At 44.2% G+C, this 22,719-nt stretch overlaps 1 protein-coding gene across 1 annotated transcript in view; it reads left to right on the top strand.

Moving 5' to 3' along the window:
- Positions 1 to 22,719, top strand: part of LOC139404026 (X-linked Kx blood group (McLeod syndrome)) — a 36,331-nt gene that overhangs the window by 4,878 nt on the left and 8,734 nt on the right. The window contains exon 2 of the mRNA XM_071147179.1: positions 12,052 to 12,314. Within this exon, the coding sequence (XP_071003280.1) occupies positions 12,052 to 12,314 (263 nt within the window). The remainder of the gene's footprint in view (positions 1 to 12,051; positions 12,315 to 22,719) is intronic.

The raw sequence follows: 22,719 nt of genomic DNA, 5'->3' as shown, positions 1-22,719 counted from the left end.
AGTCCCATGATCAATATAGCACACCGCAAACCACTGCAGCACCGCATGAACAACACACCAACTGCTTTAGCTGCATAGGGAGCCTTGATTTAAAGACCCTGGAATGCGACCGACCATTGACCACTCATTACTCTAATCAAATGCCCTAAATAACACATAGGCCTATCAATATACAGTCAATTCATTATGGAGGCCCTAACTGAAAATATATCAAATTTGTCCTTGCTATAGCTGCATGAGCAATAATCCACAGTGCAGGCCTATTGTGAGATATGAACTTGTGTTTGGTTTATATGTCGATTGTCCATGACAGCAGCTCAGTATTCCCATGACTGGTGTTGAATCAGAGGTAATATAACACCCATAGCCATAATCTTCTCCTGCTGAGTCTCTGTTGCTTAATGATTTTCTTGACCTCCCATGGCACTGCTGTCTTTGTGTGGGAGGGCAAACCTCCAAGAATGCCTTGACAGTTCTGTCCTACTGGATAAAAAAGTATACCCAAACGCGCTTCAGGCCAGCTTAAATGAAAAAGGGGGATCAGGTGCTCGACCGAGGGACTTGAAAATCCAAAGAACATTCCTTCAACTGGTGACTATCCGGGAGAATAAAGAGGATCACTATTTCTGTGTAAATCTGATAGATTTATTGACAAGACAAACAGTTCTGTCCTACTGTCATGGTCCCTGACCAATAAATAACTAAGCTGGTATAGCAGTGACTATGCAGTATGTATCCCTGAATAACCCCCATACGTATATAGCCCATATACACCCCATAATAGGCCAGGCCCTACCCTGTCCCAGACACTTAGTTATCAGTTATCAGTAAGCCCAGTACTGGCCTGGCCATCTGCCCTTCATGGCCAGACTCAGTAGGAATTTATACTAATCCCATCTCTAGAGAGGCACACTGACCACAGTTCTTCCTACTGGATGGATGCACCAAATAATCACAGACACGCACAGTTTTGGAATCTGCAAACCAGAGGACTACAGAAAACACCCACCCAATAGCTACAGAATACACCCACGGCGTTGCAGCCTTCTGCAATGGAATATGCAAATAGTAGAATCCTTGGGTATTACCCTTGGACTCAAGGTGCTCAGTTGATTTGAGTTTCACTGACCAGGGCCGTAACAACATATGAGGACACCGAGGTCCGGACCTCAGTAATTTTGTCTAATTTGAAGGGGAAAAAAGAATACAAATATAAATGTTATACACAATAAAAAAAATAATTTACGAATCAACATCTAAATATTGCTCCCAGCGCTGATCAAAGCTCAGAAAGCTTATTTTCTTGATCTGACTGAGTTCTAATCACACAGGTCTGCCTCTTTGCGAATGAGTGGAATCATGAACAGTGGTTTGTTTTTTATGTTCGCCTGCTTCCCCCCGATTTGCCTTTTTAGCAGCACATTCATCACTCTCAAACGGCTTACTCCGCCCTCTGACGGCACAGGCCAAGGGCCTGAGATGTGAAACAAACCACCGCATCTCGGAGCCGACTCAAGTAGGCAACTAGAGACGCTGCTGACATTGTGTTTGCGAGATGCCGGACAAAAGGCCACTTTAAAACCGTCCTGCGACTCATGCCGTGTCAACAGACCCCCCCCCCCAAACAAACAAAAACCGACTCTCTGAGAATGCACAACTGATATATAGCCACTTTTAGATATGTCAGTCAGTCAGGGGCTAGTAGCCAGCAGATACTTCTATTGCAATAACGTTGAAGGGCTCTGGCTAGTATTACTTAGCCAGCTAAGCCACTACATTACTGATATAGTGATTTGAGGCAATGTCTTAAGTAGTTGAACATGTTATTACTCCAACCAACTTTATCAAATCAAATCATATTTGATTTGTCACATGCGCCGAATACAACCTCACAGTGAAATGCTTGCTTACAAGCCCTTAACCAACAATGCAGTTAAGAAAATACATTTAAAAAAGTAAGACATAAGAATAACAAATAATTAAAGAGCAGCAGTAAAAAACAATAGCGGGGCTATATACAGGGGGTACCCGTACATAGTCAATGTGTGGGGGCACCGGTCAGTCGAGGTAATTGAGGTAATATGTACATGTAGGTAGAGTTATTAAAATGGCTATGCATAGATAATAACAGAGAGTAGCAGCAGCGTTCCAGAGGGGGGAGGCAAGGCAAATAGTCTGGGTAGCCATTTGATTAGATCTTCAGGAGTCTTATGGCTTGGGGGTCGAAGCTGTTTAGAAGCCTCTTGGACCTAGACTTGTGGCTCCGGTATTGCTTTCCGTGCGGTAGCAGGGAGAACAGTCTGTGATTAGGGTGGCTGGAGTCTTTGACCATTTTTAGGGCCTTCCTCTGACACCGCCTGGTATAGAGGTCCTGGTTGAAAGGAAGCTTGGCCCAGTGATGTACTGGGCCGTACGCACTACCCTCTGCAGTGACTTGCGGTCGGAAGCCGAGCAGTTGCCATACCAGGCAGTGATGCAACCAGGATGCTCTCAATGGTGCAGCTGTATATCATTTTGAGTATCTGAGGACCCATGCCAAATCTTTTCAGTCTCCTGAGGGGGAATAAGAACAAATTCTTATTTACAATGACAGCCTACCCCGGCCAAACCATAACCTGGACGACTCTGGGCCAATTGTGCGTCGCCTTACGGGATTCCCAATCACGTCCGGTTGTGATACAGCCTGGAATCAAACCAGGGTCTGTAGTGACGCCTCCAGCACTGAGATGCAGTGCCTTAGACCGCTGCGCCACTTGGGAGCCCCTATCTATAACAGTGGACACTCACTGACACTATGGCTAACCTGTGGGTATGTGTGATGTTGTGTTTCCTAGTTGGACAGATGGATGGATATGTGATGTCATACATCACTCAAAGCTGATGGGGTGTTGTTGAATTATGCTTGGCAGTAACGGCCTCTGGATATATGGCCTGCATCTCTTGAGTCTAAAATGTAATGATGGGTCTAAAGGCATGTATCTCTGACTCACGCCCTTGCCCCTCCATTGCACAGGCAGCTCTAAGAATAGCACATGTTGCTGCTTCCTGGTTCTTATCTGTGATAACACAAGTGGAGAAGGCAGGGTATCAGTCTGCACAGAAGCAGGAGGCCACATCCTGAAAACATACAGCATACACTAGAAGTGAGACCAAATGACCAAAATGTAAATTTCTGCTTCTGGAATGTTTGGAGATGTTTAATTGAATAGTTTTTAAAAATTACATTTATTTGAAAGGGGCAGTACACAGGAAACAAGGAAACAAGTGCCACCATGTGCCAGATTTAGACAAGAGGGCAATTCCCATCGACTCCCTGGGCAGGTGGTTAAAGCATCTAAATAGCTTTGTTGCTCTCTTTCTCCATTAACATGATTGAGTTACCCATTTTTACTTATTAATTTATATTTTATTCACTCTCACCCTAGCTGCTCCAGTTCTCCATTACAAGTCTGTGATCACTTTCCTACTGTTGTAATTATGTTCTGAAGCCAGCCCCTTGCCTGCAGTCTCTAGTTACCACACACACACACACACACACACACACACACACACACACACACACACACACACACACACACACACACACACACACACACACACACACACACACACACACACACACACACACACACACACACACACACACACACACACACTAATTCATCTTACAGGTCTAATTGGAAATGCTATGCGACGCTGGGACACTAAATCCCTTAATTGCAATTTCAAAATTGCTTCACCATCAAGGTAGCTAGATGATGAACTAACTGTATGTTGTATGTAGGGCCCAAAGATGTTTCTTCCCATGTGACCTGAACTATTCTGAGATCTATAGCCTCAGGCCCAGTGTCCTTGTCAGGACATATGGTCAAGTAAAATGCCTGGGCCTAGACTACTACTGTATAGCATACTGATACGTGTGGGCTCTGATATTTAGCAAGTGTGTTGCTAAAGCTGTTAGGATTAGGATAGGGTTAGCAGTAGAGTTAGCAGTTAGCAGCGCAGCCTTTTAGCTGATGCATACTATTACCACTTTGCGTGTCACTGGGAGGCTGTTTAGCCTGATAAACAGCCTGTCCCTCACTGGCCCTGTGACCGTAAAGCTCCCTGCCTCATCTTTTATTGGCACCGTGGACCAGAGCTGCTTTACCCAGACAGAGTGAATGAGTTATACTGCCCTGGCCCACAGCCCAGTCACACACCCGCCCACCCGGGCCTTTAGTCTTTAGCCGCATTGGAAGATGACTGCCTCAAGTCTACTGCTCTACTGAGAAGCCTGGGTAGGTCATGTTGACTAATGTGTGGAGCTGCAACTGGTCAACTCACGGATAGAGTTTGGGGAGTTACTATGGGACGTAGTAGGTCCAGCTGGCTGTTGATAGTAGTGTTTATGTTGATAGTGTTGCAGGTAATGTTCATGTTGATAGTGTTGCAGGTGGTGTTTATGTTGATAGTGTTGCAGGTAATGTTTATGCGGATAGTGTTGCAGGTGGTGTTTATGTTGATAGTGTTTCAGGTAATGTTTATGTTGATAGTGTTGCAGGTGGTGTTTATGTTGATAGTGCTGCAGGTGGTGTTTATGTTGATAGTGTTGCAGGTGGTGTTTATGTTGATAGTGATCTAGGTGGTGTTTATGTTGATAGTGATGCAGGTAATGTTTATGTTGATAGTGATGCAGGTGGTGTTTATGTTGATAGTGATGCAGGTGGTGTTTATGTTGATAGTGTAGCAGGTGGTGTTTATGTTGATAGTGTAGCAGGTGGTGTTTATGTTGATAGTGATGCAGGTGGTGTTTAGGCTGATAGTGATGCAGGTGGTGTTTATGTTGATAGTGTTGAAGGTGGTGTTTGTGTTGATAGTGTTGCAGGTGGTGTTTATGTTGATAGTGATGCAGGTGGGGTTTATGTTGATAGTGATGCAGGTGGTGTTTATGTTGATAGTGTTGAAGGTGGTGTTTATGTTGATAGTGTTGAAGGTGGTGTTTATGTTGATAGTGTTGAAGGTGGTGTTTATGTTGATAGTGTTGCAGGTAATGTTTATGTTGATAGTGATGTAGGTGGTGTTTATGTTGATAGTGTTGAAGTTGGTGTTTATGTTGATAGTGTTGCAGGTGGTGTTTATGTTGATAGTGTAGCAGGTGGTGTTTATGTTGATAGTGATGCAGGTGGTGTTTATGTTGATAGTGTTGCAGGTGGTGTTAACGTTAATAGTGTAGCAGGTGGTGTTTATGATGATAGTGATGCAGGTAATGTTTATGTTGATAGTGATGCAGGTGGTGTTTATGTTGATAGTGTTGCAGGTGGTGTTTATGTTGATAGTGTTGAAGGTGGTGTTTGTGTTGATAGTGTTGAAGGTGGTGTTTATGTTGATAGTGTTGAAGGTGGTGTTTATGTTGATAGTGTTGAAGGTGGTGTTTATGTTGATAGTGTTGCAGGTGGTGTTTATGTTGATAGTGTTGAAGGTGGTGTTTATGTTGATAGTGTTGCAGGTGGTGTTTATGTTGATAGTGTTGAAGGTGGTGTTTATGTTGATAGTGTTGCAGGTGGTGTTTATGTTGATAGTGTTGTAGGTGGGGTTTATGTTGATAGTGATGCAAGTGGTGTTTATGTTGATAGTGTTGCAGGTGGTGTTTACGTTGATAGTGTTGAAGGTGGTGTTTATGTTGATAGTGTTGCAGGTGGGGTTTATGTTGATAGTGTTGCAGGTGGTGTTTATGTTGATAGTGATCTAGGTGGTGTTTATGTTGATAGTGTTGCAGGTGGTATGTATGTTGATAGTGTTGCAGGTGGTGTTTATGTTGATAGTGATGCAGGTTGTGTTTATGATGATAGTGATGCAGGTGGTGTTTATAATGATAGTGATGCAGGTGGTGTTTATGTTGATAGTGTTGAAGGTGGTGTTTGTGTTGATAGTGTTGCAGGTGGTGTTTATGTTGATAGTGTAGCAGGTGGTGTTTATGTTGATAGTGATGCAGGTGGTGTTTATGTTGATAGTGATGCAGGTGGTGTTTATGTTGATAGTGATGCAGGTGGTGTTTATGTTGATAGTGTTGAAGGTGGCGTTTATGTTGATAGTGATGCAGGTGGTGTTTATGTTGATAGTGTTGAAGGTGGTGTTTGTGTTTATAGTGTTGCAGGTAATGTTTATGTTGATAGTGTTGCAGGTGGTGTTTACGTTGATAGTGTTGAAGGTGGTGTTTATGTTGATAGTGTTGCAGGTGGTGTTTATGTTGATAGTGTTGCAGGTGGTGTTTATGTTGATAGTGTTGCAGGTGGGGTTTATGTTGATAGTGTTGCAGGTGGTGTTTATGTTGATAGTGTAGCAGGTGGTGTTTATGTTGATAGTCTTGCAGGTGGTGTTTATGTTGATAGTGTTGAAGGTGGTGTTTATGTTGATAGTGTAGCAGGTGGTGTTTATGTTGATAGTGATGCAGGTGGTGTTTATGTTGATAGTGTTGCAGGTGGTGTTTACGTTGATAGTGTTGAAGGTGGTGTTTACGTTGATAGTGTTGCAGGTGGTGTTTACGTTGATAGTGTTGCAGGTGGTGTTTATGTTGATAGTGTTGCAGGTGGGGTTTATGTTGATAGTGTTGCAGGTGGTGTTTATGTTGATAGTGTAGCAGGTGGTGTTTATGTTGATAGTCTTGCAGGTGGTGTTTATGTTGATAGTGTTGAAGGTGGTGTTTATGTTGATAGTGTAGCAGGTGGTGTTTATGTTGATAGTGATGCAAGTGGTGTTTATGTTGATAGTGTTGCAGGTTGTGTTTACGTTGATAGTGTTGAAGGTGGTGTTTATGTTGATAGTGTAGCAGGTGGTGTTTATGTTGATAGTGATGCAGGTGGTGTTTATGCTGATAGTGATGCAGGTGGTGTTTATGTTGATAGTGTTGAAGGTGGTGTTTGTGTTTATAGTGTTGCAGGTGGTGTTTATGTTGATAGTGATGCAGGTGGGGTTTATGTTCATAGTGTTGCAGGTGGTGTTTATGTTGATAGTGATCTAGGTGGTGTTTATGTTGATAGTGTTGCAGGTAGTGTTTATGTTGATAGTGATTCAGATAGTGTTTATGTTGATAGTGTTGCAGGTGGTGTTTATGTTGATAGTGATCTAGGTGGTGTTTATGTTGATAGTGTTGCAGGTGGTATGTATGTTGATAGTGTTGCAGGTGGTATTTATGTTGATAGTGATGCAGATTGTGTTTATGATGATAGTGATGCAGGTGGTGTTTATAATGATAGTGATGCAGGTGGTGTTTACGTTGATAGTGTTGCAGGTGGTGTTTATGTTGATAGTGTTGCAGGTGGGGTTTATGTTGATAGTGTTGCAGGTGGTGTTTATGTTGATAGTGATCTAGGTGGTGTTTATGTTGATAGTGTTGCAGGTAGTGTTTATGTTGATAGTGATTCAGATGGTGTTTATGTTGATAGTGTTGCAGGTGGTGTTTATGTTGATAGTGATCTAGATGGTGTTGCAGGTGGTATGTATGTTGATAGTGTAGCAGGTGGTGTTTATGTTGATAGTGATGCAGGTGGTGTTTATGCTGATAGTGATGCAGGTGGTGTTTATGTTGATAGTGTTGAAGGTGGTGTTTGTGTTTATAGTGTTGCAGGTGGTGTTTATGTTGATAGTGATGCAGGTAAGGTTTATGTTGATAGTGATGCAGGTGGGGTTTATGTTGATAGTGTTGAAGGTGGTGTTTATGTTGATAGTGTTGCAGGTAATGTTTATGTTGATAGTGATGTAGGTGGTGTTTATGTTGATAGTGTTGAAGTTGGTGTTTATGTTGATAGTGTTGCAGGTGGTGTTTATGTTGATAGTGTAGCAGGTGGTGTTTATGTTGATAGTGATGCAGGTGGTGTTTATGTTGATAGTGTTGCAGGTGGTGTTAACGTTGATAGTGTAGCAGGTGGTGTTTGTGATGATAGTGATGCAGGTAATGTTTATGTTGATAGTGATGCAGGTGGTGTTTATGTTGATAGTGTTGAAGGTGGTGTTTGTGTTGATAGTGTTGAAGGTTGTGTTTATGTTGATAGTGTTGAAGGTGGTGTTTATGTTGATAGTGTTGAAGGTGGTGTTTATGTTGATAGTGTTGCAGGTGGGGTTTATGTTGATAGTGTTGCAGGTGGTGTTTATGTTGATAGTGATCTAGGTGGTGTTTATGTTGATAGTGTTGCAGGTAGTGTTTATGTTGATAGTGATTCAGATGGTGTTTATGTTGATAGTGTTGCAGGTGGTGTTTATGTTGATAGTGATCTAGGTGGTGTTTATGTTGATAGTGTTGCCGGTGGTATGTATGTTGATAGTGTTGCAGGTGAGGTTTATGTTGATAGTGTAGCAGGTGGTGTTTATGTTGATAGTGTAGCAGGTGGTGTTTATGATGATAGTGATGCAGGTTGTGTTTATGATGATAGTGATGCAGGTGTTGTTTATAATGATAGTGATGCAGGTAATGTTTTTGTTGATAGTGATGCAGGTGGTTTTATGTTGATAGTGTTGCAGGTGGTGTTTATGTTGATAGTGTAGCAGGTGGTATGTATGTTGATAGTGTAGCAGGTGGTGTTTATGTTGATAGTGATGCAGGTGGTGTTTATGTTGATAGTGTTGCAGGTGGTGTTAACGTTGATAGTGTAGCAGGTGGTGTTTATGATGATAGTGATGCAGGTAATGTTTATGTTGATAGTGATGCAGGTGGTGTTTATGTTGATAGTGTTGCAGGTGGTGTTTATGTTGATAGTGATGCAGGGGGTGTTTATGCTGATAGTGATGCAGGTGGTGTTTATGTTGATAGTGTTGAAGGTGGTGTTTGTGTTGATAGTGTTGAAGGTTGTGTTTATGTTGATAGTGTTGAAGGTTGTGTTTATGTTGATAGTGTTGAAGGTGGTGTTTATGTTGATAGTGTTGCAGGTGGGGTTTATGTTGATAGTGTTGCAGGTGGTGTTTATGTTGATAGTGATCTAGGTGGTGTTTATGTTGATAGTGTTGCAGGTAGTGTTTATGTTGATAGTGATTCAGATGGTGTTTATGTTGATAGTGTTGCAGGTGGTGTTTATGTTGATAGTGATCTAGGTGGTGTTTATGTTGATAGTGTTGCAGGTGGTATGTTTGTTGATAGTGTTGCAGGTGGGGTTTATGTTGATAGTGTAGCAGGTGGTGTTTATGTTGATAGTGTAGCAGGTGGTGTTTATGATGATAGTGATGCAGGTGTTGTTTATAATGATAGTGATGCAGGTAATGTTTATGTTGATAGTGATACAGGTGGTGTTTATGTTGATAGTGTTGCAGGTGGTGTTTATGTTGATAGTGTAGCAGGTGGTGTTTATGTTGATAGTGATGCAGGTGGTGTTTATGTTGATAGTGATGCAGGTGGTGTTTATGTTGATAGTGTTGCAGGTGGTGTTAACGTTGATAGTGTAGCAGGTGGTGTTTATGATGATAGTGATGCAGGTAATGTTTATGTTGATAGTGATGCAGGTGGTGTTTATGTTGATAGTGTTGCAGGTGGTGTTTATGTTGATAGTGATGCAGGTGGTGTTTATGCTGATAGTGATGCAGGTGGTGTTGATGTTGATAGTGTTGAAGGTGGTGTTTATGTTGATAGTGTTGCAGGTGGTGTTTATGTTGATAGTGATTCAGATGGTGTTTATGTTGATAGTGTAGCAGGTGGTTTTTATGTTGATAGTGATGCAGGTGGTGTTTATGCTGATAGTGATGCAGGTGGTGTTGATGTTGAAAGTGTTGAAGGTGGTGTTTATGTTGATAGTGTTGCAGGTGGTGTTTATGTTGATAGTGTAGCAGGTGGTGTTTATGTTGATAGTGATGCAGGTGGTGTTTATGTTGATAGTGATGAGGTGGTGTTTATGTTGATAGTGTTGAAGGTGGTGTTTGTGTTGATAGTGTTGAAGGTAGTGTTTGTGTTGATAGTGTTGCAGGTAATGTTTATGTTGATAGTGATGCAGGTGGCGTTTATGTTGATAGTGTTGAAGGTGGTGTTTATGTTGATAGTGTTGCAGGTGTTGTTTATGTTGATAGTGATGATAGAGATGTGCGTTATTTTAGTAGTACCATATGTGTGATGATGCTGTTGGTAAGGGAGCTCGGTATCTATGGCAGTTCATTGATGTATGTTTTTGTTTCTATTGTTGTATGTTATCATCAATGGATTCTAGAGGCTGTATTTTCCAGCGATTGCAGGATTTGTATTTATTTTTATTGATTTCACCTTCATTTAACCAGGTAGGACAGTTGAGAACAAGTTCTCATTTGCAACTGCAACCTGGCCAAGATAAAGCAAAGCATTTCGACACAAACAACAACACAGAGTTACACATGGAATAAACAAACATACAATCAATAATACAGTAGAAAGATATATACACAGCATGTGCAAATGAGGTAGGATAAGATGTGTAAGGCAATAAATAGGCCATGGTGGTGAAGTAATTACAATATAGGAATTAAACACTGGAATGGTATAATGTGCAGAAGATGAATGTACAAGAGATACTGGGGTGCAAAGGAGCAAGATAAATAAATAGATAAATAAATAAATACAGTATGGGGATGAGGTAGATTGGATTGGCTATTTACAGATGAGCTATGTATGAATTGGTGCAGAGATCTGTGAGCTGCTCTGACAGCTGGTGCTTAAAGCTAGTGAGGGAGGCAAGAGTCTCCAGCTTTAGTGATTTTTGCAGTTCGTTCCAGTCATTGGCAGCAGGGAACTGGAAGGAGAGGCGACCAAAAGGAAGAATTGGCTTTGGGGGTGACCAGTGAGATATACCTGCTGGAGCGTGTGCTACGGGTGGGTGCTGCTATGGTGACCAGTGAGCTGAGATAAGGCGGGGCTTTACCTAGCAGAGACTTGTAGATGACCTGGAGCCAGTGGGTTTGGCGACGAGTATGAAGCGAGGGCCAGCCAACGAGAGAGTACAGGTCGCAGTGGTGGGTAGTATATGGGGCTTTGGTGACAAAACGGATGGCACTGTGATAGACTGCATCCAATTTGCTGAGTAGAGTGTTGGAGGCTATTTTGTAAATGACATTGCCGAAGTCGAGGATCGGTAGAATGGTCAGTTTTACTAGGGTATGTTTGGCAGCATGAGTGAAGGAGGCTTTGTTGCGAAATAGGAAGCCAATTCTAAATTTAATTTTGGATTGGAGATGTTTAATGTGAATCTGGAAGGAGAGTTTACAGTCTAACCAGACACCTAGGTATTTGTAGTTGTCCACATATTCTAAGTCAGAACCATCCAGAGTAGTGATGCTGGACGGGCGGGCAGGTGCGCGCAGCGATCGGTTGAAGAGCATGCATTTAGTTTTACTTGCATTTAAGAGCAGTTGGAGGCCACGGAAGGAGAGTTGTATGGCATTGAAGATCATCTGGAGGTTAGTTAACACAGTGTCCAAAGAAGGGCCAGAGGTATACAGAATGGTGTCATCTGCGTAGAGGTGGATCAAAGAATCACCAGCAGAGAGAGCGACATCATTGGTGTATACAGAGAAGAGAGTCGGCCCGAGAATTGAACCCTGTGGCACCCCCATAGAGAATGCCAGAGGTCAGGACAACTGAACTCCGTCTGAGAAGTAGTTGGTGAACCAGGCGAGGCAGTCATTTGAGAAACCAAGGCTGTTGAGTGTGCCAATAAGAATGTGGTGATTGACAGAGTTGAAAGCCTTGGCCAGGTCGATGAATATGGCTGCACAGTAATGTCTCTTCTCGATGGTGGTTATGATATCGTTTAGGACCTTGAGCGTGTCTGAAGTGCACCCATGACCAGCTCTGAAACCAGATTGCATAGCGGAGAAGGTACGGTGTGATTCGAAATGGTCGGTAATCTGTTTGTTAACTATAAGGATAAGATATGAAAAATACAGAAAAGTTCTTGCACACTGTTAAGAGTTTGAGACACTCCCATGGGTTTGGTATCCACAGCATTGTTCATAATGTCTTCCACATCTTCCCTCTCGTTATTTTAGTATTTTTGTGCTGCTGTAGGTGTGTGGAGGCCTTGGGTACACCATGTTTTATGTGTGTGTGTTCCTCTGCTGCTGTAGGTGTCTGGAGGCGTTCTGTATCTACGGCAGCGTGGGCCGGGTAGAGGAGCCGTATGTCAGCATCACGCGGAAGCGCCAGATGCCCAGGGGGGGCCAGTCTGAGGAGGTGGAGAGACAGGTGGGGCAGGCAGAGGGCAAGCTGTTCACCCACCGTGCCGCCTTCGCCCGCACCTCTGTCATCCAGGCCTTCCTGGGCTCCGCCCCCCAGCTCACCCTGCAGCTCTACATCTGTGTCCTGCAGCAGGGGGTGTCCATCGGCAGAGGTGAGTGGTGTGTGCGTGTGACTGTGTGTGTTTGTGTGTGTGTGAGGTGGAGAAGTGTGACTTTTAGTTGTTTCAATTTTCAGTGTCTGTATATGTCTGTGTTTCTATGCATGTGCGTGTGTGTGTGTGTGCGTGCGTGTATGTTTTCTCTCTGTTTGATCACACTTGAGTCATCTTGAGTTCCATGCGTTGAGGGACAGAGGCCCCCAGCTTTCTCAGTTAATAGGAACCTCTTTGAGCCTGCACATGAACATAGTTGAGTTATATCTGCTTGTTACCCCCTATAGAGGCTCACTACAGAGACACAGTCCTTCCCCCAAATCCCTCCAGGCCGGTCCACCCCCCTCAGAGCAGTTTCACTATGGCGTGGGCTGATTAGCTAAGTGCCACGTTGGAAATAAGCGGATGGTGTTTTCATGACTCAAAGTGGTATTACGCAACACTCTCTAGCACTCTGCTATCAAGGTATTTTATTTAGATCACAGTTTTCAAACTCACTGTTTGAAATAACTGTTTTCATCCACCATCTGAATCATGATTATGCATAATATAGCAACTAGTATCACAGACACATTTGAGTTATGTCACACAGTCTGCTAATACTTCCCTGTTTTATTTTCTGTTATTGAGAATGTCATTCCAGACTGAAGAAGTGCTTTGCTGTGTGAGACTGAGTGTGACCAGAGGAAAAGCTTCAAGCTGTTTCGGTGGACAGGCAGAATCTGACAGTTCTATGCTGTCAAAACAAAAGTGTCATGTGTTGACAACGTGAACTATGGCACTTGATATTGCAAATGCTAATCTGTAAATTGATCCAGTGGATCTTGTTTCTATTGTAATGTGTGTACACATTCAAATTTCTCTCAGCCTATCACACAATGTTATGCAAATGAGTTGCTGTATGTGATGATGCTGGGGGGGGGGGGGGGGGTGCTGAGTCGCAGTGGGTTTGGAGAGGCGCTTGTGTGCGTCAGGTTAGTGTTGGGGTGCACTGTGTTCATCCAAATAAATTACAACTTGATTATTTCATGGAAAGTCATCGTCCTAGACCAGGGGTGTCAAAGTCAAATGGACGGAGGGCCAAATAAAAAAATCAGCTACAAGACGAGGGCCGGACTGTTCGAATGTTCATTGAAAAATTTTTAAATGACGCATATAGTCTAGTGAACCTAATTGAACCTACTGAAAACCTAACAAATATATTACAATATGATCAGATAAATAAAGCAATATTTTCTTATGGCTCTGTCAGTAATCTTTAATTTTCAACAGACACAAAAGACAAATTTCCTTTATATAAATATCCCCATAACATGAACATTAAATGAAAGAAACCGGTATTCAAGGCACCATCAGTAGACTATATTTTCTATTTTAGCAAAAGTGGGCTAAATTTACTTCAAAGAAAAAACAATAATAGCAATTTTCTATCATCCACTCAACTGAAATATTTTTAAAATATAATTGGATTGAAATACAAAAAAATAAAGTGCAAAAATCTAGTAATCAAAAACAACACTTTGTTTAAGGAGAAGTAACATGCAGTGAAAACAAATATTAAATTTTAACTTTTAAACTTGAACTGAGTAAAAACTCTAAATATGTGATTGCACAGTAATGTTCACTTGTTTGAGGTTGAGGGTGATACTTGGTGGTGTCCCATCTTTTCCACAAGTTCATCAATGTTCGGGGTAAGGCTCTGAGCTGAAGAAATCCTCAGAATTGAGTGGAGGTGTTCAGCAGTAAGTCGACTTCTGTGTGATGTTTTGTTCAGGTTCATCAAAGAAAACAGTTGTTCACACAGGTATGTGCTGCCAAACATAGACAACGTTTGAGCAGCCTGGATGCGCAGCTGGGGCATTGTGCCGGGGAGGAAACGGGCGAACTCCGCAGCACCCACTGCCGCATATTTTGCCCTCAGTGCATCATTGCATTGGAGGTCAATCAACTCCATTTGGAGGTTTGGTGGTGAGCTTTCCACGTCAACAGCAAATGGGTTACCGAGCAGTTCCAACCTGCTTTTTTGTGCTTCAAAGTCAGCAAATCGGCGTCGAAAGTCAGCGGCAAGCATACCTATTTTATCAGCCAACTGTGTGCTCGGGAACGCACTGGTAGAGAGCTTCTCTTTCATGGTCTGGCAGCTGGGAAAGTGGCTCAAATTTTCTTTCCGCATCTGCGTCTCCCACAGAGTCAGTTTGGTTTTAAATGCCTTCACTGTACTGTACATATCAGAGATGACACGATCCCGACCCTGCAGCTGCAAGTTTATTGCATTCAGATGACTCGTAATGTCACACAGAAAAGCCATTTCACACAGAAACATTTCGTCTCGGAGTTGTGTTGTGTCTTTCCCTTTGCTGTCCAAGAACAGACAAATCTCCTCACGAAGCTCGAAACATCTTTGAAGCACCTTTCCCTGGCTTAGCCATCGCACCTCTGTGTGATAAGGCAAATCACCATGCTCCGTTTCTAACTCCGTCAGAAATGCCTTGAACTGGCGGTGATTCAAACCTTTGGCTCTGATAAAGTTAACTGTGCGCGTGATGATGCTCATTACATGCTCCATTTTCAAGGCTTTACCGCACAACGCTTCCTGGTGTATGATACAATGATAAGCTGTCAGCTCACCTGTCGCGTTTTCCTCTTGCATCTTTTCCCGTATCTTCGCCACCAGTCCGCTCCTGTGTCCACACATCGCAGGTGCTCCGTCGGTTGTCAAACCCACGAGTTTTTCCCAAGGCAGCTCCATCTCATTTACACATCTTGACACCTCTTCATACAAATCATGCCCCGTAGTTGTGCCATGCATAGGACGTAAAGCCAAAAACTCCTCTGTCACGCTTAGGTTGGAGTCCACTCCGCGGATGAAAATTGACAACTGGGCAATGTCAGAAATGTCGGTGCTCTCATCCACAGCCAAGGAATATGCAATAAAATCTTTTCCCTTTTTCACAAGCTGCTCTTTTAGATTGATGGACAACTGGTCTACTCTCTCGGCAATGGTGTTTCTGCTCAGACTCACATTTAAAAAGAGTTGCCTTTTTTCTGGGCAAACTTCGTCACAAACTTTAATCATGCAGTTTTTGATGAAATCCCCCTCCGTAAATGGCCGGGCTGATTTAGCGATCTCTTCTGCCAAAATAAAACTGGCCTTGACAGCAGCCTGGCCTTGTGATTTGGCTTTTTTGAACAGAGCCTGTCGAGATTTGAGGCCTCGTTTTAATTCCTCTGCCTTTTGTAGCCTTTGTTCCATGTCCATATTCTTGTTTTTGTCCGCGTGTTTCGTTTCATAATGTCGTCTCAGATTATACTCTTTCAGTACCGCCACACTTTCTCCACACAGAAGACACACAGGTTTTCCAGCTACCTTCGTGAACATATACTCCGACTCCCACCTTGTTTGAAACCCCCGGTTCTCAGTATCCACCTTCCGTTTTGCCATTTTTGATGGGTATCTGAAAGTTAATTTTACTGTGATGCTGACGACTGCTGTGCCAATAAATATTGAAATGAAGCAGCCTACTGCTCGGTGCGTCACCTTTGCATTGTGGGAAATGTAGTATTGGTGCGTGTAAAAGATCTGCGGGCTGCCGGCTTGCTGCGGGCCGGTTCTAATAATAAATCAAGATCATCCCAGGGGCCGTAAAAAACCTTCTTGCGGGCCGGATGTGGCCCGCGGGCCTTGACTCTGACATATGTGTCCTAGACTGTTTATGCTAGTTAATAACCTACCTGTACGTTTCGGTGGCCTTACAGAGTCGTTACAAATTGGTGGCAGCGGATTTTGGGATTAACAAATCAATTAGCTAACAGCAACTCACTCGTTTGGCTAACATTAGCTTGCTATCTGCGTGGGAAAATGGAGGGAGAAGTCAAACAACCCGGGAACAACAATCGACAGATGGTGGTAGATCAGCCAGGTGCAATGGACAGGCGGATTGACTGGCTGGCGTTCATGCCAGAATCTTTTGAGTGGAAAGAATGGACTGCTTGGATTGAACCGTTTGAGTTAGATCGTTTGAACTTTCCCAATGCTTTCACTGAGGGAACTTTGCATTTTGAGCATACTGACTGGAATCGTACCTTTTTTTCAGGACAGGAAACTTAACGTGGGTGAGTGCATTGGTAAATTTGGCCATGATTTAAGCAGGCTAGCTTCAAGGGTTTACCCAGATTAGAGTGTGTGCACGTGATTCGCTTGCACGAGACCATTTTATTACACAGTGGTTGCAGTGATCTTCGTGTTCACCTGTGCAAGGCAGGACCAGAAATATTGGAAAGGGAATTAGCATTGCTACAGAGCTTGATCAGATAAGACAGCTAGAATTGCTGGAAAACCAAGACACTGCACAATACAAAGTGAACATATGTGGCACAAGCAAGGTCACTCTGCCTCCAGTTGGAGACAACGTCAGAGTTCCAAAAGAGATGTTTGAGTCATTGTGTGAGAGCTTTGCACAGTGTGGTCCGAGGTACAACATCTAGCTGAGAAGGAGCCACATCAGATGCTGAGGCGTATTAGAGCAGATATCGTTTCCATGGTCTTCTACAGCAGCAATGGGAGATCTAGGTTCCCCGGGAGCGACAGAGGACGATCTATGGCAGAGGCCTGCTGGATGAAAAAAGATTGTCCTGAAGTGGAAAAGGACAGCACAGCATCGGCTTAAACTACACTCACAGCTGACCAGTCCACAGCAAGTGTTGTGGGGAGTGGGGTTTACCTTGAGTGCAAAATGGCTGACTTCTAGTGTGAGGTCATGGTGGACTCGTGCGCCCAGGTTTCCATGGTACATGAACAGGTATGGAGAAATGCTACTGGAGGTAAGAGTGGTAGATTGCAACCATACCACTGCACAGTTGAAGTAGCAAATGGACAGTTTCTCTCAGTACTGGGGAGCTGGTCCACAGTCATGAACATTGACGGTCTGAAACTGACCGGGGACTTTGTCGTTGTTAGTGACACAGACCAGTGTGCACTGATAGCGAAAGACTTCCTGGTAAAATACGGGGCTGTACTTGATTTACAAAAGAAAACATGCAGTGTTTTGGGGAAGCAGAGTACACTGATTTTCAGGAGAGAGGCATGGAGAGTTTATAAAGTGATGACTGACACGATTATACCCTCCAGAAGTTACATATAAGTTGAGGGTACAGTAAACAATGACAAAATTGAGGATCTTCTTGAGCCGTGTGCTGAAGTCACTGATACAAGTTGGCAGCTCAGTGAAGGGGAAAATGCCAGTGCGTGTGATGAATGTCACCCCTGATTCACAGTTACTGCGGGAGGGCACTGAACTGGGGTTTCTCTATCTGGGAGAAGGGTAATGAAGACACTATCGTTGCTAGCCTACAGGATTCTAAACTGCCGCCGTACTCACGCAGCTGAAAGCTGTAAAGGAAAAGGTGACACCGTCATAGGATGCCACCTTTCCCACAAGTCAGTTCATCAAATTTCTGCCCTGCTGAAGCTGCCCCAGTTAACTGTAATTGCTATTATTATGAAGTGGAAGTGTCTAGGAGCAACAACGGCTCAGCAGCAAAGTGGTAGGCCACACAATCTCACAGAACGGGACCACCAAGTGCTGAAGCGCGTAAAAGCGGGGCAACTCAATATTAATGTCCATGATTTTGGAATGAGATGTTCGACGAGCAGGTGTCCACATACCTTTGTTCATGTAGTGTATGTGCGAGAGTGTAGCACTGGTGATTTTAAATTGGGCGGCACAAAACTAGTCCAGCATAATATTAACACATGGGACACCAGGCCTATCAAAATCAGGTTCCGTGTGAATTACAGAAGGTTCAACGAGAACACTGTAAAATATGCATATCCACTTCCTATGATAGATGAGGCCTTGAACGCTCTTGCCGGTGCTCAGTAGTTTTCCACTTTAGACTTAGCCAGTGGGTACTGGGAAGTCGAGATGCACCCTTCGAGATGCACCCTGAGGGTCGTAGCAAAACTGCTTTTGTGACAAAGAGAGGGCTTTTCGAATTCCAGGTCATGGGGTTTTGGTTGACAAATTCTCCAAGCAGCTTCCAACGTCTCATGGACCTGGTGTTGGCTGACTCATAGTGGACAATATCTCTGGTGTACATAGTGTTTGGTTGTACATTCCAAGAGCTTGTGAAGTGCTTATATGAGATTTTCAGTAGATTGGAACAGTCAGGATATAAGGTGAAACCATCTAAGTGCCATTTGTTCAGGTGACAGGTGAGCTTACACATCATCTCGCCTGAGAGAGACAGTCAGGTCATGGCCTAGCCCCGAGTCACAGACAGAGACAGTCAGGTCATGGCCTAGCCCCAAGTCACTGACAGAGACAGTCAGGTCATGGCATAGCCCCAAGTCACTGACAGAGACAGTCAGGTCATGGCATAGCCCCAAGTCACTGACAGAGACAGTCAGGTCATGGCCTAGCCCCGAGTCACTGACAGAGACAGTCAGGTCATGGCCTAGCCCCAAGTCCCTGACAGAGACAGTCAGGTCATGGCCTAGCCCCGAGTCACTGACAGAGACAGTCAGGTCATGGCCTAGCCCCGAGTCACTGACAGAGACAGTCAGGTCATGGCCTAGCCCCGAGTCACTGACAGAGACAGTCAGGTCATGGCCTAGCCCCAAGTCACTGACAGAGACAGTCAGGTCATGGCCTAGCCCTGAGTCACTGACAGAGGCTAGAAGCTTTTTAGGCCTGGCGTCATACTACAGGAGGTTCAGACCAGATTTTGCAGCTACGGCGGAGCCCTTGTACAGATTTACAGATAAGGGGAAAACATTTCAGTGGCACTCAGCGTGTGAAGTGGCCTTTATTGAACTAAAGTCCAAGCTTACCACATCCCCCATATGTGCTTTCTCTGACCTAAATCTAGATTTCATAATGGATACTGACACATGTGACACAGGCATAGGGGCAGTCCTCTCCCAGAAACATGAGGGTAGGGAGAGAGTAGTAGAATATGCCAGTCGGCCACTGTCAACAGGAGAGGATGTACTCAACTACCAAGAAGGAGCTTCTTGCTGTGGTAGTGTTTCTTAAACATTTCAAACACTTTCTGCTGGGAAGGAAATGTCTACTGAGAACTGATCACAGCTCACTGAGGTGGCTGAGTACCTGAGGTACAGTTAGCTAGGTGCCTAGAGAAACTGGAGCCGTATGACTATGATATTGTCCACAGGCCACTGCACAGTAATGCAGATGGTGTGTCATGCCGACACAGACAGAGAGTGTAGACTCTCTGAGAGCCAGCCAGACAGCTCCCACAAATGCAGCTTTCCTGTTGGAAGCACAGGATAGAGACTCGGTGGTCTCCCAGTTAAAGACATGGAAAACAGGTGGTAGAGCAGAGCTGGAATCTGAGCCAACGTTCAAGCGTTTCAAACAAGTGTGGGGGGCATTACATGTGAAGAATGGAGTGTTATGCCTTTAGAGTTAAAACTATGAGACAGATGACACCGTCTGGAGAGGGGTTGTACCAGATGAGCTCGTACTGTACATGAGATACTTACCTTTATCCGCAATGATAGAACAGCAGGCCATTTAGGAGTTAATACGCTCACCAGTAAAATCAGAGCAAGATGTTATTGTCCAGGCTGGCAGAGAGCCATAAAGCCGTGGTGTAAGGGCAGTGGGGAGCTGCATACAAATGACATGGTCCAGCCCCCAGAGCGCCCGGGACAAGTTCTGTCACAGGTTGCTCTTTCCAGAGGATATCTATAGACTTAATGGGTTCATTTACAGACTGGATGAGGTAACAAGCCCATTATGGTAGTTTCAGATTACTTTACTACAGTAGGTTTGTCAGAGGCATATGCCATACCCAATCAGGAAGCAGTAAAAGCGGACAAGAAACTGGTAGAGGAATTTGTGTTGAAGCTAGGTGTTCCTTGCTCAATCTATAGCGATCAGGGGCAAAAAAAACAACAACATTTTTCTTCACCCCAATTGGCTGTTACAGTCTGTCTTGTCCCATCACTGAAACTCCCGTATGGACTCGGGAGAGACGAAGGTCAAGAGCCGTGCTTTCTCTGAAACACAACCCCACACCATTGTGTCAGAGGAAACACTGTACAACTGGCAACCGTGTTAGCGTGAATGCGCCCATCCCACCACAGGAGTCGCTAGAGCACAGTGGGACACAGACATCCCAGCCGGCCAAACCCTCCCCTAACACAGATGACGCTGGGCCAATTGTGCGTCGCCTCATGGGTCTCCCGGTCACAGCCGGCTGCGACACAGCCCGGTATCAAACCAGGATCTGTAGTAATGCAGCTAGCACTGCGATGCAGTGCCTTAGACCACTGCACCACTCAGAAGGCCCAGGGTTTTAGAGAGAAATACAATGTTTTACAAAATTAACAAACAATAACTACTTAGTACAACCCAATATCAGATGGTTTATGGGAAAGAAAACAGAACTCTGATCAACATGCTATAACTTTCAGTTGATGACAACCAGAGACATTGGTACGAGATTCTCCCATATGTGATTATGTCATACAGGAGTAGTGTTCAATCTTCCACAGAGTTCACACCATACAAGGTGCTGCTCGCTACTGAAATGACTACCTGTTGATGTGGTTATGGGAACACAACAAAATTAAGGGAAACAATATGTTTCTCAGTATGTACAAAAGGTACATGCGTATTTAAGCACTGTAAGGGCCACAGGTAAACAAAAGCAAAACTTTGGTCTAAAGGTGACACCCCAGAGGTATGAGGAAAATGACTATGTGTGGCCTAGAGCCTACCAGAGGAAAATGACTATGTGTGGCTTAGAGCCTACCAGAGGAAAATGACTATGTGTGGCCTAGAGCCTACCAGAGGAAAATGACTATGTGTGGCTTAGAGCCTACCAGAGGAAAATGACTATGTGTGGCCTAGAGCCTACCAGAGGAAAATGACTATGTGTGGCCTAGAGCCTACCAGAGGAAAATGACTATGTGTGGCCTAGAGCCTACCAGAGGAAAATGACTATGTGTGGCCTAGAGCCTACCAGAGGAAAATGACTATGTGTGGCCTAGAGCCTACCAGAGGAAAATGACTATGTGTGGCTTAGAGCCTACCAGAGGAAAATGACTATGTGTGGCCTAGAGCCTACCAGAGGAAAATGACTATGTGTGGCCTAGAGCCTACCAGACGAAAATGACTATGTGTGGCCTAGAGTCTACCAGAGGAAAATGACTATGTGTGGCTTAGAGCCTACCAGAGGAAAATGACTATGTGTGGCCTAGAGCCTACCAGAGGAAAATGACTATGTGTGGCCTAGAGCCTACCAGAGGAAAATGACTATGTGTGGCCTAGAGCCTACCAGAGGAAAATGACTATGTGTGGCCTAGAGCCTACCAGAGGAAAATGACTATGTGTGGCCTAGAGCCTACCAGAGGAAAATGACTATGTGTGGCTTAGAGCCTACCAGAGGAAAATGACTATGTGTGGCTTAGAGCCTACCAGAGGAAAATGACTATGTGTGGCCTAGAGCCTACCAGAGGAAAATGACTATGTGTGGCCTAGAGCCTACCAGAGGAAAATGACTATGTGTGGCCTAGAGCATACCAGAGGAAAATGACTATGTGTGGCCTAGAGCCTACCAGAGGAAAATGACTATGTGTGGCCTAGAGCCTACCAGAGGAAAATGACTATGTGTGGCCTAGAGCCTACCAGAGGAAAATGACTATGTGTGGCCTAGAGCCTACCAGAGGAAAATGACTATGTGTGGCCTAGAGCCTACCAGAGGAAAATGACTATGTGTGGCTTAGAGCCTACCAGAGGAAAATGACTATGTGTGGCCTAGAGCCTACCAGAGGAAAATGACTATGTGTGGCTTAGAGCCTACCAGAGGAAAATGACTATGTGTGGCTTAGAGCCTACCAGAGGAAAATGACTATGTGTGGCTTAGAGCCTACCAGAGGAAAATGACTATGTGTGGCTTAGAGCCTACCAGAGGAAAATGACTATGTGTGGCCTAGAGCCTACCAGAGGAAAATGACTATGTGTGGCTTAGAGCCTACCAGAGGAAAATGACTATGTGTGGCCTAGAGCCTACCAGAGGAAAACGGAGTTGTCACCTAAACTAAGAAAGAAAATCAAGTCAAACTGTCAGATGAAGTAGTACAGTGTAATGGCCGTGGTACACTACAACATGCTAAAACAACTGAAATGTGTCTTCCGTTAACCCACTGGCCCCTCTGAATCAGAGAGGTGCAGGGGGCTGCCTTAATCAACATCCGGGAGCAGTTGTTGTTGGGTGTTAACTGCCTTGCTCACAGGAAGAACAGCACAGTTTTCCACCTTGTCAGCTCAGAGATTCAAACCAGCGACCTTTTGTTTACTGGCCCAATACTCTTCACTGCTCGGCTACCTGCCACCCTGCCATTGGGGTGGCAGGTAGCCCAGTGGGTAGAGCA

Source organism: Oncorhynchus clarkii, chromosome 3 (assembly GCF_045791955.1).
Source record: "Oncorhynchus clarkii lewisi isolate Uvic-CL-2024 chromosome 3, UVic_Ocla_1.0, whole genome shotgun sequence".
NCBI lineage: Eukaryota > Metazoa > Chordata > Actinopteri > Salmoniformes > Salmonidae > Oncorhynchus > Oncorhynchus clarkii.
Note: the sequence above shows the minus strand (reverse complement) of the source record. Positions and strands in the feature narration are given on the sequence as shown.